The sequence below is a fragment of the Pseudopipra pipra genome, chromosome 3, assembly GCF_036250125.1.
Source record: "Pseudopipra pipra isolate bDixPip1 chromosome 3, bDixPip1.hap1, whole genome shotgun sequence".
Classification (NCBI taxonomy): domain Eukaryota; kingdom Metazoa; phylum Chordata; class Aves; order Passeriformes; family Pipridae; genus Pseudopipra; species Pseudopipra pipra.
In genome coordinates this window covers 55300698-55317711 of record NC_087551.1, presented here as the reverse complement: position 1 = coordinate 55317711, position 17014 = coordinate 55300698, and the positions used below count along the sequence as shown (strand labels likewise).

Below are 17014 nucleotides of genomic sequence, written 5' to 3'. Positions count from 1 at the left end.
TGGTGGAGCCCTTCATATTATTTTACTCTCACCCCCCCCCTTTTCTTTTTTTAAATCACTTAGATTTTTAAAAGACAAAAGGAAGGCACCATGTAAAAACATCACTATGGAAACATCACAGGCTCACTTGTCCTTGCCTGCCAAGCAACTACCTAACTGAAGTTTTACATCCTATTGGATCACTCTTGGCCATCTGCTCTCCTTCAAACTTCTCTGAATTCCATATTTCCCTGAAAAGTTCATTTTTAGAAAGGAGGGAGGAGGAGGCAAAGGGAGAATCCAGTATTCTTGGCTAGTGCAAAGCTATTGTGAAAAAGGAAGATGAACCCCTTTGGGGCAGTCCCTTAAAAAGACAAAGATCCATGTTTTGCAAAGTAATTTCATAGAAAATACCTTGTCTCTAGATGCACTTTAATGATAAGAGTACATATTGGCAGTCACAAAGCAAAACAAACAGCTGCTTCTAGTACTCTTGCACTAATTCTCTTCCTCTCCCCTTCTCTCATTTAGCCTCAAATGTATTTTCTTCTAAAATGTAACAGTCACTGCCTACACTGGAGTTGTTGGCTGCAGGCTCCCGAGCCTTGCTCCAAATAAAACACAGAAATAGATTTCCTGCCAAGCACCGAGAAAGTTTGAAGACTTTAGTTTTTAAAAATATAATCTTTTTATCAGTGCCCTAAGCCTGCCAAAGGTAATTATGGGCCATGGTGCATTTACATTAATGCATAGGACCTACAGACATTTCAAAAGCTTAATGGAGAAACTCCATAAATGTACATATCGAAAAATAAATTAATTAAATTAAACTGTCATGTAAAGAGATCACTTAATTTTGCAGAGCGGAAGGCGCTCTTAATGGGAATGGAATGGATCAGTGAGCATTTCAAAACCCAAAGCTATAATTTAAATTCAGGCTCTCCTCTAATGTGCAAGTCACAAGACGTATTTATTATAGCCTTAGATTGTCAATTGTAATCGGTTTAGCAGAGACAAAGACATGTTGTTTTGCTTCCTGCCCTCCTAGCTAGTTCAATATATTTTGATGTCAAGCTATTGACAAGCAAGCCGAAGGCTGAAATAAAATCATGTTTACCTGTGATGAACTGGTAAAAATGCAGTCCAAGGTAAATGTAACCCGGAAGCCTAAGCGTTTATTTATCAAGCAGCAAGGGAAAAATGGTGAAGAATTTAAACTTCTTTAAATAAACCAGTTGAATACTGCTGCTCTTGAGGCCCTGCTATGTGGCAACCTAGAAACAAATAGATAAAAATAGGTAAAAGCACTGTGAAATGAAAAGCGTTATTTATAAGCTGCTGCTCTGACTTTTCCAGGTGTCAGGAACAATTAAAGTTGTTGCTCTTGACACTCTTCCAGGGCTAGAGCCAAAACCTGACACTAGGTCCCCAGCAAACAGACAGCAACACTTCTTCCAGGCTGTGTAACCCAGTTTGCTGCAGGATTTTACTTGGTAGCAGCAGTTACAAACCAAGCCTATGTTTCCACAGCCATGAGCAAGCATCTTCTCACTGAATAAGCTTCCAAGAATGGTTCAGTTCTTTTTCAGACATTCTTCTTTCTGTATTCTCTAATTCTCTTGATTTTTAAGTTCATTTTCTGACCTGGAGCACTGAAACCAGTTGACTCATCCATCAGGTTATAATTGTTGTGGCTGCCTCCTGCCTTCTTCCAGTCCCTGCATTGAGCTTAGTCATGGAGAGGTTTCTCTGAGACTGAACTTAGAACATTCTACCCAGAATCTCTGTAAGTTCTTGTGGAACACTCAGGTTTTTCAATCTGACTGTAAAAAACACTGACAAACTCAAAACTCATGGTTAGGAAGAGCTGTGGCACATCAGACTGCACCACCTGCTTGAGGCACATGTCTGAGGGCAGTGGCACAAGACTAGCCTCCGTGGGCTCCTGCTGCCAGAGCTGCTGCTACCGTGGTGGGATGGCCATTTGCAGGCAGGAAGGAGAGCACTGACTGGGGGGAGCGAGGAGGAGACAGCTGCACCCCTGATGGTTGTCAAGACATCATGCCATGGCTCTGATGAGCAGCTTGTGTTCACAAGAAGAGTTGATTTATTTCTTTTATAAAAATATCTGCATTTGTTCTTACTCGCATACATAATAGGATTTTCAGGTGAATGGGTCACATTTTTGTTTTCAGGGTAATCTTTCAGCAGTTTGTTCCCTAAGCTAATTATTATACTCAACAAAAAAAACCCAACCAAACAACCCCCCCCAAAAACAAACCCACCAAACAACAAAGAAACCCCCCAACCAACCAAACCAAAAAAAAACAGTTCTATACATCCAAATTTGCCTCTTAATATTAGACCATTGTGGTTTTTTGCTTACACATTGCAGTAAACAGAAGTATCTTTTATAACCTTTCTGTAAAACAACAGCTTTTATCTTGCTATGCTATTCATGTCATGCCTCTGTTCCAAGACGCACATTATTGTCTTTGATCACTCTTAAGAGAAATTTTTATTTTTGTCCCCCTCTTCAGTCTCTTTTCATTTTGTGCAAGACTTGAACTGTTTTTTAAGTGACAGGTTACCACTGACTACTATTACAAAAAAATTCTGTTCCAATTTAAGGGTTGAAAAATTGGACACAGCTTTTAAAGTGTGTTTTGTCCTACTACCAGTAATCTTTCTACTTACTTACATGGCTCCTACTGTCACACTATCCAAATGCTAACAACATCCTTCTTTGAAAGAAGGCACTGGGAAAGAAAAGTGTTCTTAGTCCCTCTGAAGAAGAAAAAGTGTTGAGATTTAGGTCCTAGTCCAAAACAGTATGAAGGCTCCAATTCCTACTGTCACTAATGTCAGTAACAAGCCACAAGCCTAATGCCTTCCTTTAATTTGGACTTCAATGACTTGAAGGTATAAGAAAATTAGTCCGGTTGAGAACTGAATGCTATCTTCTATCACAGCCAAATACCACATACTGCAAGCACAGGCATGCCCATTTCTTTTCAATAAAGCCATCATAGTCATTAAAAATGGTCTTTTCCTAAATAGTTTTTCCAGCTTAGCTGTCTGGTTCATGAGGCCTTGGAGCTGTGAAGCAGATGAAACCTACAAACACAGTCATAACTTATTTTGTTTATGGAAAGGGAAAGACTCAAAAGAGTGCTGTAACTAATGGTCAGGAGAATAGGATAGGCCGCTGATGTCAGTTAAAGGGCTTAAGTTAAAGGAATATTATTTTTAAACTCTGAGAATAGCTATTATGGTAAAAACATTTCTTTCCCCATGTCACTTTGTAAACAATAAGTAAATACACAAAATACAAATTGTAAGTTATTAGGAATAATAATGTGACAAGGTAATGCTTTTAATATTTAAAAAAAAAAAACTTTTGGAAGTATTTATTTGAAATATCTAAAAGGTTTAATTGTATTCACTTCTTATAATAATAAAATTTTAGCCACTCTTTTGCATTCAAAATAAAAGCTAGGGCATTTCTCAAATTTCTGAATAACAGCCAAATAAACTACAGTTTCATGCTTAATATAATTATCCACTAAGAGGTACAAAATCAAGATTGAACCATACTTATATTCTTAATTCATTAGTGGAACTTGAAGGCCCTCTTCTGGATTATAAATTACTGCACTGCTAAGGAATGTACATGGAAATGACAAAGCCAACCAACACCACGAAAAGATAATCATCTTAAATATTTTTTATTCATGCTATTACCAATTTCCTGGTTTTCATTTGTATCTGCCTGTCTCAATTACTATAATTTAGTAGTGGACAACAGCTTCAACTTCTTAGTGGATTGTTAAAAATAAAGCATTTCTTAAACTAATATTCACAAGCAGAGTGGACAGTCTAAAGAGAGTTGTAGAGAGTTTCTCCACAACTTTGTATGAAGATGCTGTGGAGCCAAGTGATGTTTGCTCACCTTATTAAGCAACAGCACATACAGAGACATGTGATCGTCCATATGTACCTGTCTGCACAGGTATGTGACTTTCAGAAATCATGTCTGAAAATCTGGCTTGTGCTAGAGGGGGTGTAAAAAACAATGAAGAAACATTTACAATGGTCTTATCTCAAGTCTTCAAGGACTGTACAATTCCTTTATATGCCTTTTGATTCAATACGCACACATGGACTATAAAGGACTTACAAATGTAACCTTCCAAGAGATTTAAAGAGATTTACTTACTTGCCTAAGCAAACATGTGCAGTACAAAATGCCATCATTTTAACGGATCCATCTGTCTGTAAACAACTTGAACCACAAATTTTCCTCTTTCTAAAAAACAGCCATTTATTCTTTTTTTTGGTCATTATGATAGCAAGAAATCACATACATAGAAACACAGGAAGAAGTAGTAAGTATCCTATTAGTAAAAACTCCGTACAGAAAATCAGACATAGTTTGATTGAACTGTACATTTTAAACAAGGACGCTGAAGAAACCTTCACATATAATTTTTTGGTAAGTTTCTTTCTCCCTCCCGAGTGCGGCTACTTACGACAATCCTTTTTCCTTACTTTTGATTTTGGTGCTGCCAAGAAGAAACAGAAAGGGAGAAAAATTATCAGAAGTGAATTACAGTAATACCAGTGCCATCATTCTTTTAAATTAGGTAGGGATCAAAATGGATACAACATTAATGTAAAACCTACCATTGGGATTTTCTTGTCTGTAGAAAGCTCTTAACAACTCCACCGCTTCTTCGGCACGATAGCCAGAAGTGCACTGTTCAAATTAGAATGATGTTAGTGAGCATATCTGAGAATAACATATTCCATACTTCACAATAATGCCTCAAGTACACAATAATTTTAAGCAATTGTATCGCCAACTTACGGGTCAGAAAAATCTCCTTTTCAGGTTAAATACCTCATATGTTTGAAAAATATGAAGTTGAGGCTTAGTAGAGTAAATAATTTCCCTAAAACAAACTTTCTTAGTAACTTCTGTAAAATTTTTATGCAACCTACAATTTCTTTCTTATTAATGTATTTCAAACATATACTCCTCAGGCACTTGCAAGTAAGAGATATACAGCTAGGTATTTGTAAATGAGATTCCTGCCAGAAAACATTCATCCACACACCTATTCTTTACCAAACAGTCATCTCTCAGACCCTTTTGGTCCTGCCAAAATACTTTTCCAGGCCACGAACACTAATGACAAAGCATTTGGATGTCATTCACACTAAACGAATCTTCACCGGCACAGAAAGTAATTAGTTACTCCCATAGATTCCACTGCAGTTGCCTACAGAAACAAAGGAAGGATTTGTAGCAGCCAGAACCTTCTCCTTTCTTTCTTCTGAACATATAAAAAAATTAAATACCACATGCCAATGTTAGCAAATGAACACTCTTCCAGTACTGACTATACAAACTAATTCAGATGCTAGTCTCACTAACACCCCGACGGAAAGACGCCTAATACGTGTACACTGGAGTGCCAAACAGTATTGTCTTGCTGAATTAAATTCTTTTGAGCCTTGAGTTTTCAGTGCTTACTTAAAATGCTGAAATATATTACTTGTTTTTACATTCATTAAATCATAAATATGAAGTGTGGAAAAGAACTCCAAGAACCCTAATCGGTATCATTGTATAAGGCAGGATCATCAACAACTGTAATAAAGATAATGCTATAAATACTCTCTATATGTATGTGTGGGTATATAGGTATAGTAGTACAATGTTGTAAAGCATCTAGATTTATGTATACTATACGTCCACTGAATGCTTGTCCAGCCTTTCTTACATGACAAAGATGCCTCCTTCTTCCCAGACTGTTCCAGTCCTCCAGTATCCTTACTGTTCAGAAAGTTTCCTGATACCTAAACTAAATCTCCTCTGCTACTTGTGCAGTCCAGATTTATTTTGGGATTTAAACTATACAAAGTAAGTCTAAGCTAATGCATTTTACCTCATATACAGACAAACTGTAAGCAAAAACACAATCACTTCCAATGGCTCAGCTAAAAACAGTAACTTGGTAAGTTGCTGTTACTTGATCTTTATTGATTAGGTGTTTATACATTCTGCATTTTAAAACAATTTTCCCTCGTCTCTTCCTGCAGCCTACACTTACTGTTCTAAGTATTACACATATTTTAGATTATTTAATTCTTACCTTGTTCCACGAATATAATTCCCTTCCCCTTTGATACATTCTTTTTAATAATTTAAGACTGTCATCTGGCTTTTCTTTTATTTAGGAACCTAATGTTTTTTACATTATTTTCTTATTAAGTCAAGTTTACTTGACTTTGATCATCTTCCATCTGAGTCCTCTTAACATGACGCATAACATTCTCAAAGCCTGGTAACAAAGCCAGACACAGCACCCTAGCTGAAAAACAAAAGGAAACATTTCACAGCTTACTTCAAATGGGTCTCCTGTGTCCACCATATCATCAGATGAGATGCTCAAAACTGAGCCACAGCCTCCAAATCGCTCATTTCGACAACCATATACAACCCGTGGAATTTATGGGAATGAGTCAAGGTATTAAGTTAAAGTGAAAAGCAAGTAGGAAGTACAGTAGCCTGATTTAAGTAGTCATTAAATTTCACTAAGATGTGCTTGTACTTTTCAAACTAAATTAGTTTGAGCTGCAATTCTTCCCTCATAAAATCAGAACTTACTTCTGAATAATGTAAGATGTATTGCTGAAGGTGCACATCCAGCCTTCCCCGGAAAAGGAGAAGCATGAATCACAAAGCTGAGGAATAAAAATACAGTTTACCAATTGTTACATTAAAAACTGAACACTGAACTGAGCATCGCTCATTTTACCTACTAATAGATATCTCTAAAACATATTTTTAATCTCCAAGAGAAACAGCTGTTTGTCATAATTGCACCATTTCTCTTTCATTCTTGAGTCTCCCACTATTCACCATGCAGTAAATGGAGGTGGGTGCAGACCCTCAGACCACCCCTTTTGGCTTTCCCTGATAGCGTCAAGCCCTCCTCTGTGGGCTCACTGCCAAAAGAGTAATGCCTTGACATACGGTTTCCCAGTGTGAATAAGCATGAAAGGATACTCATCAAGCGCACAGCAGCTGCACACATGATACAGGGCTCTACAGTTACATACAATACCAATTGTGGAAACACTTCTGTATAATCTCTGTTGTGTTGCTTGCACCAGTCAAGGACCTGATCGATCGCTACCATTTCTGCATGTCGAGTAGCCTAGGAGATAAAAATAAATCTTTTCTGAAAGTCTGCATTTATTCACTTTTGTTACAGAAGTAATGTAATGCTCTTTGCTGGTTCAAGTTGCAAAAGAAATTTCACGCTGCCCAAACTGCAGAAGAAATACTCAGCCCAAGAAAGAACATATCCAACCTCAACCTCAGTCGCTAGTGTGCAGCACACAAGATCCACAAGTGCAAACCGGTTTTTAATTCTACCTGTTCCTAGGCAGAGTAACCTGCTCAGAAGTTCTCCTCTCCCAGTCATGTCAGCATAGTAAGCTGAAAGCTCTACTTGAAGCTTAAGGGACATACAAAGCCCACTAGAACACCTGATCTAGTCCATAGTCCACTGTGCTTCCAAGAGCAAGAATGCAGACTGGGTTACTTTCTCTGGAAATGTTAGAAAAGTGCTCCTAGCTGGTACCTTTTCCTCCCTCTGACAATGTTACTGTGCCCTCACGGATTGAATGCACTGTGAATATGCAATAACTTCAGTATGTTTCTGGAAAAGCTTGGCATGCTGTGTAGACACAGCATTTTCAGTTTGCATCAGGTTTACTGCTGCCTGGGAATACATACAAGAACAGTAAGTCCCTCAAGAGAGGGACTGAGCATATGCCCGATTACAAAAAGGCAGAATAATATTAATTTCTCTTTTTTTAATCCAAGATAACTGAATGATTAGTATCTCAGTACCTATGGCACAAAAACCTAAACAGAAGTGTCGACTTTAATTGCAGAGAGACAAAACCAAATAGTAATCTCCCAGTATCGCTCTGAAATGTCTGCAGCACTGTGTTAGGCCAATCAAACATCACAGCAAAAATACCACAAAGTACTAGTTATAAAGGGACTCTCCAGTTACAGAGCCTAATGCTTATTTGAATTAAGACTGCTAGTGTTTTCCTTCTTTTTTTCTATTCTGAAAAAAGGATGTTTTCGACACAGGCATTAGACTAATATTTAATCAATCCCAACTATACTTGTACCTCTGCTTCATGTGACCTTAGATAACTTTCCCTCAATACGTGAACTTGGGTTAACGTTTTAGCACTGTGAAGATCCGTAGTGATAACAGTGAGATGCTCTACAATAAATGGCAGAGGACTTGTAACTTATTGCTAAGTTTAATACTGTTTTAAAATGTTTTAAAACTTCTACAGAGATCTATGTTGCCTATGCCTACATTAACAAACAGTGCAGTGCCAAGAGGAGTGTATCTGTACAGCAAAACATTGCTGAGGACTCAGCACCAATTCAGGGATGTTCACAGTGGCCTACATCCAGTTTAGTCCCACGGACGGTGTATTTGTGGCAACAGCTGGAGTGCATTTGGGATGCTCCCCCAGTGCATCTTCTCAGCATAATTTCATCTGCCAGGAAGACAGCTTGCCATCTCCGAGACACAAAACAAAGCAGGAAGCACAAACGGTAAGCAGACACAATCAAGAAATTTATTCTGGGAGTGCACTTGTAATTTGAACTAACATAGTAATGAACCCTCTCAGAGTAAGAACACGGATCTGAATCAATATGCAGACATGATCTTTCCAGACCTACTAGTGAAATGTTGCCATGAAGGTTCCCTAGCTGAATAAATGAGATCGCATCAGCTGGAATCTCAGTGTACACACTTTATGGAGACACAAAGCACAATGCCCTTCAGAAGATACCTCAGAACTACCACTGCTACTGTAACTCAAACGTGTAAGTGGTGGTTATTCTATTTTTATGCCCCTCAGATTAAAATAGACATGAACACCACATTGGCTTTTCACCAGATTGGCTTTTCACCTCTGTAAGCAATAAGCCTTCTTTACTAGAGGAAAACATGCCTCTATCCTCAAGACACTGCTTTATACTGCATAAACCTAGCAGCTTTCAGGCCTCTGCTGATCTTGGGAGCACAAGTTAAGAAAAGCCATGCTGCAGGTCATATCAGCTTCTGCAGTAATACAAGACAGCTCCACAAAAGAGATTACTCTAATATGGAATATTATTACATCACACTGCACCCAGATTTTAAGTAATACACCCTGGTTTGGTCATCTCACATCATGAAGACATGGGAACACCAGGACAAATTCACCTCACAGTGAGAAAGGATTATCCAAGTTACAGAACAGTAAAGAGACTGTTCAGAGACTAATTAGACTATGGCTCTTAACTCACCAGATACAGTAATTAGTTTTCCAAGTTAAGAGGACTACAGTAGAGGTTTTTAAAAAAATCAAGAAAAATGTGGAAAATCACAGTTATAATTGTGATTTATTACTTCTCATAACAAGTGGGCACCCAATGAAATTATCAGGCAGCAGATATAAAACAAACAAAAGGAAGTACTCTTTCACAAAGCGCATAATTAAATTGTGAAACTCAGTGCCACAGGATGCTATGGAAGCCAAAAACATAAATGAGTTCAAGAAAGGTTTAGACAAATTCATGGAGGATATGTGCACAGACAGCTATCAGAAACAATGATCCAGATATAGTCTTGGGCTCTGGAAGTCCCTAACCTATTCACTTTCAGTAGTGGAAAGCATATGCAAGGGGAAGGTTTACACTACTCTCTTCTTGTTTCTTGAGCTCCTTCCTTACATGTCTGTTGAAGATACCCCTTAAAGACAAAATATGGGGGAAAACCACCTTCTAGGTCTGTCTTAAGATTTTATTTTGTATTAAGCTATGACTAGATAGCCTTTTTTATTGACTAAGGAACTAAGACAGAGAGCATTCTACTGGGAAGTGAATGATTGCATCACACATGGGAATAAAGATGCCAAAAAAATGTTTGTAGCTGGGAAGGGTCACATATGCTATAAAGAAGAAAATTTTCAGGATGGTCTGAGGCAAGATTGTGAACAAGCAAGTGTGGGAGCTGCCAGAGGGAACACAGTACTGGCACAAGCTTGTGAACGAATAGCCAGGCTGTTGAAAACCACTGTCTTACGCAGGCATTTGTTACACTATTGCCCAATGAAGACAAGTAATGGCATGCCTAACTATTTTGAAATGCTGATGCCACAGCCATGCTCTTTAAAAATAAAATAAAACAAACACAGCTGTATATAAACTCCCTTCTTCCAAAAGCAACTTTTCCCAGAAGAATGGGATGATCAATAATTTTGCAAATAACTTCCACGGAGTAAGCGGCAGTACCTCTGACATTAACATGTCCTACTATGGACGTACAGGGCAGAAAGAAACTATGCAGGGTGACAGGAGACAGCCTGAAAATAATGGAGAGTTTTCAGTAACTAAATCTTCTTACCAAAATGAGCAGTTTAGGAACAGAATGAAAGAGGGCATAAAGAAGATGCTATCTGCTCCTAACTTCAGTCTGTTAGATCTGAGGATGCAGGGACCTATTTAAGGAGAAGGCAGAATTTATTTGACACAAGGGCTAGAGGCAAGTTGATTCCTGAGCAAGGGCAGAATTGTAGGGAAGGACTGCAGATCTAACTGGATAAATGATCATTTTTTAAAATCAGGAAGAAAGTTTTCAATAAGTTAAAAAAGTCAATATATTATAAAGCTACATTTTGGAGGTCAGAAAGAAAAGGCTAAAGGAAAAATCACTCGAGAGAAGTAAAAATACCTTGAGAGAAAACATGTCAAAAAGGAGTTAGCACTACTACAGTGACCTTGAGATGAGGCTCAAATATAATTATAGTACTACTCCAAAACAAAATGAATAATTTGTGTTTTCAATAAAAATGATGCAGAGAATGTGATCAGAAGGCAGAATAAGAGTATGAAAGCACAAATTACAGTGTATGAGACACAGAATTAGGTATTTAAAATTAAGAAATTGCCTAGGGCATAGAAGAGGGATGAGAAGCAAACCCCCAAGTTGATAAAGCACTGCCATCAAAAAATGCTCATGAAGTTGTGCATGAGGCTGCCAGTATCATAGCAACATTTTAATACATCAAGGGAGAGTATTGCATGGCTGAAACCTGTCAAAGGAAACAGAGTCACTGTATTGAAAAATAAGAAGGATGCACAGTCCTGACACCTGGAGATCCATGAGAGACTCAATAGCAAAACAGGCAAGATAACAAGCTTTGAAAAACAAGCTAACAAACTAATCCTTATAAAAGGCAAATGAAACAAAAAGGTCAGTAAGATACCTGACACTAAACTGACCTAGTACTTTCTTTGACAAATGTTTTTTGTAGGCAAAAGAAACAGCAGTCTCACCTCTCTGGACTTCTACAATGCATCTGGTACAACCTGTGAAATTATTGTGAGTTTGGGGAAAACGGCCTAGTGCAAGAAAGGTAGGGTGAGCAAGAAGAGATGTTGCATTGACAGGGAAAATATTTGTCCAGAGGGAACCAATTAGCAAAGACACTCAAAGATCATTTTGCTTAAATGTTTTCAGTTGTGACATCAGCATTAACTGGAGAAACACCTACAGCTGACTATGTGATGTCTTTCATATGATGAGAGACTTCATGAGAAGTGACAGGGTCAGATGTCACTCAAGAGCTGAATGGTCTTCTGGATAGGAGTAAAAAAAGATTCAAGGTAACAAATGAAGAATAACAAAACAGCAACATAAAAGATCAAAGAAGCTCTGGAAAAGATCAGTGGACTTTCTTCCAGGGAGAATGGGAGGTATTATTGTCATCAAACAAAGCACAAGAGAAACTCCATCTGGAATAAAGTATAGAGTTCTGGTTAAGTGAATTCAAGAAAGATGAATCAAAGCTGGAATGGCTATATAAAAGCATTATTAAAATGAACACAGAAAGAAAGCCTGCCTTCTGAAAGGAAATTAAACAGTTGGCTTGGGAAAAGCAAAAGCCAAAGGGGAATAAGACTTTAAATACATCCAAGCTATGTAAAATAATGGATGATGCTGGCACAAGAACAGAGAGCTATAAACAGAACACAAAACGTTTAAAACTGGAAATCAGATGTTTTTTACCCATCTGAGGAATGATGTTCTGGAGAAGTCCTTCAATACAAGGTGGGACAAGAAATTAGTTTTAAAACAAACCTTGACATTTATGATGTCTGCTGGAACTGCCTCGATGGTTCAAGAGGGTTGTTTTTTCCCAAGGATTGTCCCTAAATAATGCCAGAAACCGTTAGAAGAAAACTGAAAACAATTTTCTGCATTCACATTTCCTAGCAAGTACTTCTTGCAAGCTTATATTTTCTTTTAGACTATATGGAGCAATTAAGTATCTGATAAAATATTTAGAAGCACTAAGTACCCAGCATTTCCATTCACTGTAATATAAACATTTATGAAAATGAAGCCACAAAAGAACTGAAACTTGAGCTAAACAGCAGTTCAATAAAGGCTTGGCTTTCAAAGATATTAGCAGATTACTGTTTCCAAAATGCAGCTGAATCTTTTAAAATCAGGCTACTTGCATTTTAGTATGTATTCAGTATGTATTCAGACAATCCTGATATCAAAAAAGCCTGAAAGTTTCCTGGTATTTTTAAATTGATTATGATTTTGTTAGCAGTGTTGTCAGTTATGTTCTATTAACATATGATTTTTACACAGTATTAATATCTCAGGTATGATTTTTCCCACAAAGTGTCTGCTTCCCACAGTGTTTACAACAGTGTAACATGAGATACCTAGCTTCTCAGTTATCTGGCTTTCTTAAGTAGTATTAGAATCATCTTAATACAACTGTCCTGTATCACAAATTAGTATAATGATTCATCTTTACTGTAACATTTTTGAGCTTAAAAGACTAATTTTCACTTTACATTATATTTTAAGATTTGAGACATCTAATATAAACTACAGCCAGATCCTGCAATCAGATTCATTTATACAAAACTTCCAGTTGTACAAAATCCCTGTTGGCTTTAATGGGTCTCTCAGCAGGTATAAGATCTAATTTGATGTTTAAAGTTGCAACATGTCTAAAATTTACAGGCAATATCTTTTAGAAAGCAGAATTTGGTCAAAAGGAAGAATTTTTGTAAACTAAATGTGACATGTGGTCACTCTACGTATTCTGTAAGTCTACACAACTTCTCAACTGCTTGTCTTCCTCTGCATCTTCATTACTTATTCCTTTATTTGTATGGAATTTTTCCTAGAAAAGCAAGAGAGTTGGGTTTCCAATTTAGAGTTCGGTACTTTTCAACAGCCACACCACATCACATGAAAACATCAGTCTACTAACAAAATGAACTGTTTCGGGAGCGCCTATGGAAAGAAGTTCAGCAGAAAAGGCTGCACGAGTCACGCTTTTCTCACTCTTAACCCCCAGGTGACTTTAAAGGCCTCCAGAGAGCACGTCTGAGACTCAGTAAAGGGACAAGAGCATGGCAGGGCAGGGCGGGACAGCAATGCCCCAGACACGGCGTCCCCGGGGGGACCCCAACTCACGTTCTTCGTCTCGTTGACTTCGTTCCTACCCCTGCCTATGACCTCGCCGTCGTACACCAGCAGGCAGCCCACGGGAACCTCCCCTTTCTCCAGCGCCTCTTTAGCCTGCGGGACAGACAGACAGACAGACACGAGGGGGGCACGGGATCGCGTTACCGCGGCGGGGGGGCACGGACGGGCTTTTGCCGGCCCCCGCTCTCCCGCCCCCTCCCCGCTGCCCGGACAGAGGGAGCCCCCGCCCGCACTGACCACGTCGAGCGCCTGGTCCATCCAGGCCAGCGCGGCCGCCTCCTCCTCTCCCTGTCCCGGCCCCAGTCCCTGCCCCAGTCCCTCCTCCGCCATGCCGGGCCCGGGCGGTGTTTCCGGGGCACCGCAGGCGGTGCCGCTGCCGCCACCGCCCCTTCCGCCGCCGCCGCGGGAGCCGACGGGCTGCCGGGCCGGGCGCGCAGGATGCTCCGGTCCCTCTGGAGTTTCCTGAAGCGGCACAAGAAGAAATGCCTCGTCCTCGGCACCTTCCTCGGCGGTGAGTGCCCGGCAGCCGGGCCGAGGGGAGGCGGGCGCGGGGCTGGCCTTGCGGACGTGGGGCCTCGCGGCTGAGCGCTCCTGGATCCCGCCGGGGAGGCCCACTCGGAGCCTGCGCTGGGCCCGGCGAGCCCCCCGTGGCCAAGCGGGTTCCACGCTGGCTGGAAAGGCTCTGTGTCCCCGGGCCACGGGAGCAGGGAGCTCCGGGGGGCGCTGTGACACAGAAACGCTCCCACCGACAGCCGTGGGGAGAGCCCGGGGGGGAGCAGGACTTTCCCCCCAGGTAGAGAGGGGAATCAGCACGTCATCACTTAAACCCCAAAAGACGGGGCTCGGGCTGCCTGGGCGCTCTTACGGCGGGTGATCGCGTTGCTTTGAAACAGCGATTAACCACGCAAAGCGTGGGTGACATTTGTGTTGCTTACTGTGTTACTTGTGCTTTTAGGATGGAGGCTGAAAGCCTCAACTTTCATATGTGACCTGTGCGTTGAGATGAATTGTTAAAATGTCACAGATTCACAGAATCGATTAGGTTGGAAAAGACCTCTTGACACCACCATGTCAACTAGACTATGGCACTCAGTGCCATATCCAGTCTTTCCTTAAACACCTCCAGTGACAGTGACTCCACCACCTCCCTGGGCAGGCCGTTCCAATGTCTAACCACTCTTTCTGTGGAGAAATTCCTCCTAGTGTCTAACCTAGACCTCCCCGGCACAGCTTATGACCATGTCCTCTTGTCTTATTGCTGGTTGCTTGGGAGAAGAGGCCGATTCCCATCTGGCTACAACCTCCTTTCAGGTAGTTGTAGAGAGTGATAAGGTCTTCCCTGAGCCTCCTCTTCTTAGGCTAAACAACCCCAGCTCCCTCAACTGCTCCTTGTAGAACATACACTCCAAACCCTTCATCAGCTTTGTTGCCCCTCTCTGGACAAATGTAGACTGGCTGCAGACACAAAACTTTCATGGAGAGGATTTGTGTTAATTTTTCAAGCAGTTTTTTCTCCCTTAAGGCTTTTGTCTAACCCATAGTGTCGTCCTGATCTAGTAAGCTTCACCTTTCCTTGGAGTTATTATGGGATTGGTTTTAGTTGGATTTAAAAGAGCACATTGGGTCTTTCTGTTAATGATAAAGTGCATAGCTGTACAGCTGGAGATTAGATGCTTCTCAAAAGGTACAGCCACGTCTTTGCACACTCAGTTATCAGATGTACTTCTATCTGACGTAAATGACACAGAATTACATTTTACAGAGATGCTAAGGAAAGTTTGTGTTTGTTTATACCCACTAGAACTTGCCTGAACAGTTAAATATTCTGAGAGCTGTGGGGTTTTTGTAATATGTTTTGTCATATATTCAGGTGATGTCTGGCTTGCCTTGGTTCTTGTGTCCTCTGCATCCTTTCATCATTAATTCCTTCTGTGTTTTTCCAAAGACTGCCGATTAATACATGATAATAGGTTAGATGATGGTTACTACAGTACTGGTCAGACTGCTTCTCCAGTTCACCTCATCACCTGCAGGTTTTGTGACTCCTCAAGTACAGCACAGTGTCATGTTTACCACTGCACTTACAGCCCACCATGTTAGTAAACAGATTTACTTAAATACACCCGGCTGTAACCCAAAACCTGTTCCCCCTGTCTTTAACTGTCTGCGTGAGAGTGGTGGGTGGACAAATGGGAGTAGTGAAAACATCAGTTGTCCCAGTTTCAATTAGTAAACATGGATCAATGTCCAAGGGGTAAAGCAGGTATTGGTGAGCTTGTGGCTCTTGATAGTCCTGAAAATAGTAGCCTGAAATCCTAAATTCCTCATGTATAAACAGCCTTCTGCCAGCCTGCAAAACAGCCTAAAATCCCTGAATTTGCAGCTTTTTCCTGATGTTTGGTGTTGTTTATGTACAGTTCAGTGTCACTTTCACTAAAGTGCTGCTGATTGGATGAAGTGCACTTAAAAAAATAATAATCATGGACTAAAATAAAGTCACTTAAAGAATGACCAATCCATAAACCCCCAAGATGCTCCTCCTCTAACAAGCATTTCAGCTTCTGACTGAAAATAATGAACTATGCTGTCATTTTCTGCAGCATGGATCAAGTACCTATTTCCTCAGGCCATGTAGTATATGAGAACTCTGTAGAGAATTACTTTTCTTGTATTTGAGACTGAAGTAAATCGAGGCTTCTGCAAGCAGGTGAACATCATTAGCTGCCAGCAGCTGCAACTTGCACCATGGTATATTAAGGCATCCTGGGAGATGGAGTGATGTCCTGTGGAGTGCTGCGTTACAGTTGCTCAGCAGCTGAATCTAGAGTGCTTTGGCCACCTACCTATTAGTTATGGATCAGACCTTAAAATAACTCCAGGAGCTATGGTAATGTCACCACCAATAGTCAGAAGTCTGAGATCTGCAGTGGACTCTCCTCCAGAAAATATTGCCAAATCTTGAAAGGTAGAATGCAACTTTACATGCTGCTTTGACTTGAGGACAGAATACTGGGAAGTGGCTCACTGGTTTAAGAAAAGCATCCAGATCTGCTGATTTAATACCAGAGCCTGGAATCTACAGCTGTCTGGTGTTTGGGTTTTTTTGAGAGCTGCAAGGTGCATTATCTGGGAAGGAGGATGTAACAAGGAAAATGGGACATCAGAAGATTTAATGATTTTAAGTCTTTAGCTGGCATATGGTCAGAGATTAATGTGAATATTTAATGATTCATTGGACACTACAGCAGAGTCTCTGTGTTATTACTGATACAGGGTTGTATCAGTGTTGTATTACTGAAGCATTGTTGCACCAAAGTCTGAGTTGGTTGGAAGCTTTTCCTCTTTTTACCGAGGTGAATTCCTTATGTGTTATCAGTGGTTGTCATTCTTAGTGTAATCCCAACACAACAACTACA

General features: G+C 40.2%; 2 protein-coding genes across 2 annotated transcripts in view; one reads left to right on the top strand and one right to left on the bottom strand.

The window, feature by feature from the left end:
• Nucleotides 1-3688: 3688 nt before the first annotated feature.
• Nucleotides 3689-13968, bottom strand: ADAT2 (adenosine deaminase tRNA specific 2). Its single transcript, XM_064649287.1, has 6 exons — nt 13836-13968; nt 13587-13691; nt 7058-7208; nt 6393-6499; nt 4666-4738; nt 3689-4544 (listed from the first exon to the last, which is right to left on the bottom strand). The coding sequence occupies exons 1-6, from the start codon at nt 13926-13928 to the stop codon at nt 4504-4506; spliced, it is 570 nt and encodes a 189-aa protein (XP_064505357.1). The 5' UTR covers nt 13929-13968; the 3' UTR covers nt 3689-4503.
• Nucleotides 13969-17014, top strand: part of PEX3 (peroxisomal biogenesis factor 3) — a 20183-nt gene continuing 17137 nt past the window's right edge. Inside the window, exon 1 of the mRNA XM_064649286.1 lies at nt 13969-14109. Within this exon, the coding sequence (XP_064505356.1) occupies nt 14037-14109 (73 nt within the window). The 5' untranslated portion in view covers nt 13969-14036. The remainder of the gene's footprint in view (nt 14110-17014) is intronic.

What these genes read in the sequence shown, in the direction of transcription:
- ADAT2 (XM_064649287.1), bottom strand. Translation starts at nt 13,928, where the DNA reads ATGGCGGAGGAGGGACTGGGGCAGGGACTGGGGCCGGGACAGGGAGAG. An exon ending in TGGACCAGGCGCTCGACGTG is followed by an intron (nt 13,692 to 13,835) that starts GTCAGTGCGGGC and finishes TCTGTCCCGCAG; the next exon opens with GCTAAAGAGGCGCTGGAGAA. An exon ending in CAGACAAGAAAATCCCAATG is followed by an intron (nt 4,545 to 4,665) that starts GTAGGTTTTACA and finishes TCTTCTTGGCAG; the next exon opens with CACCAAAATCAAAAGTAAGG.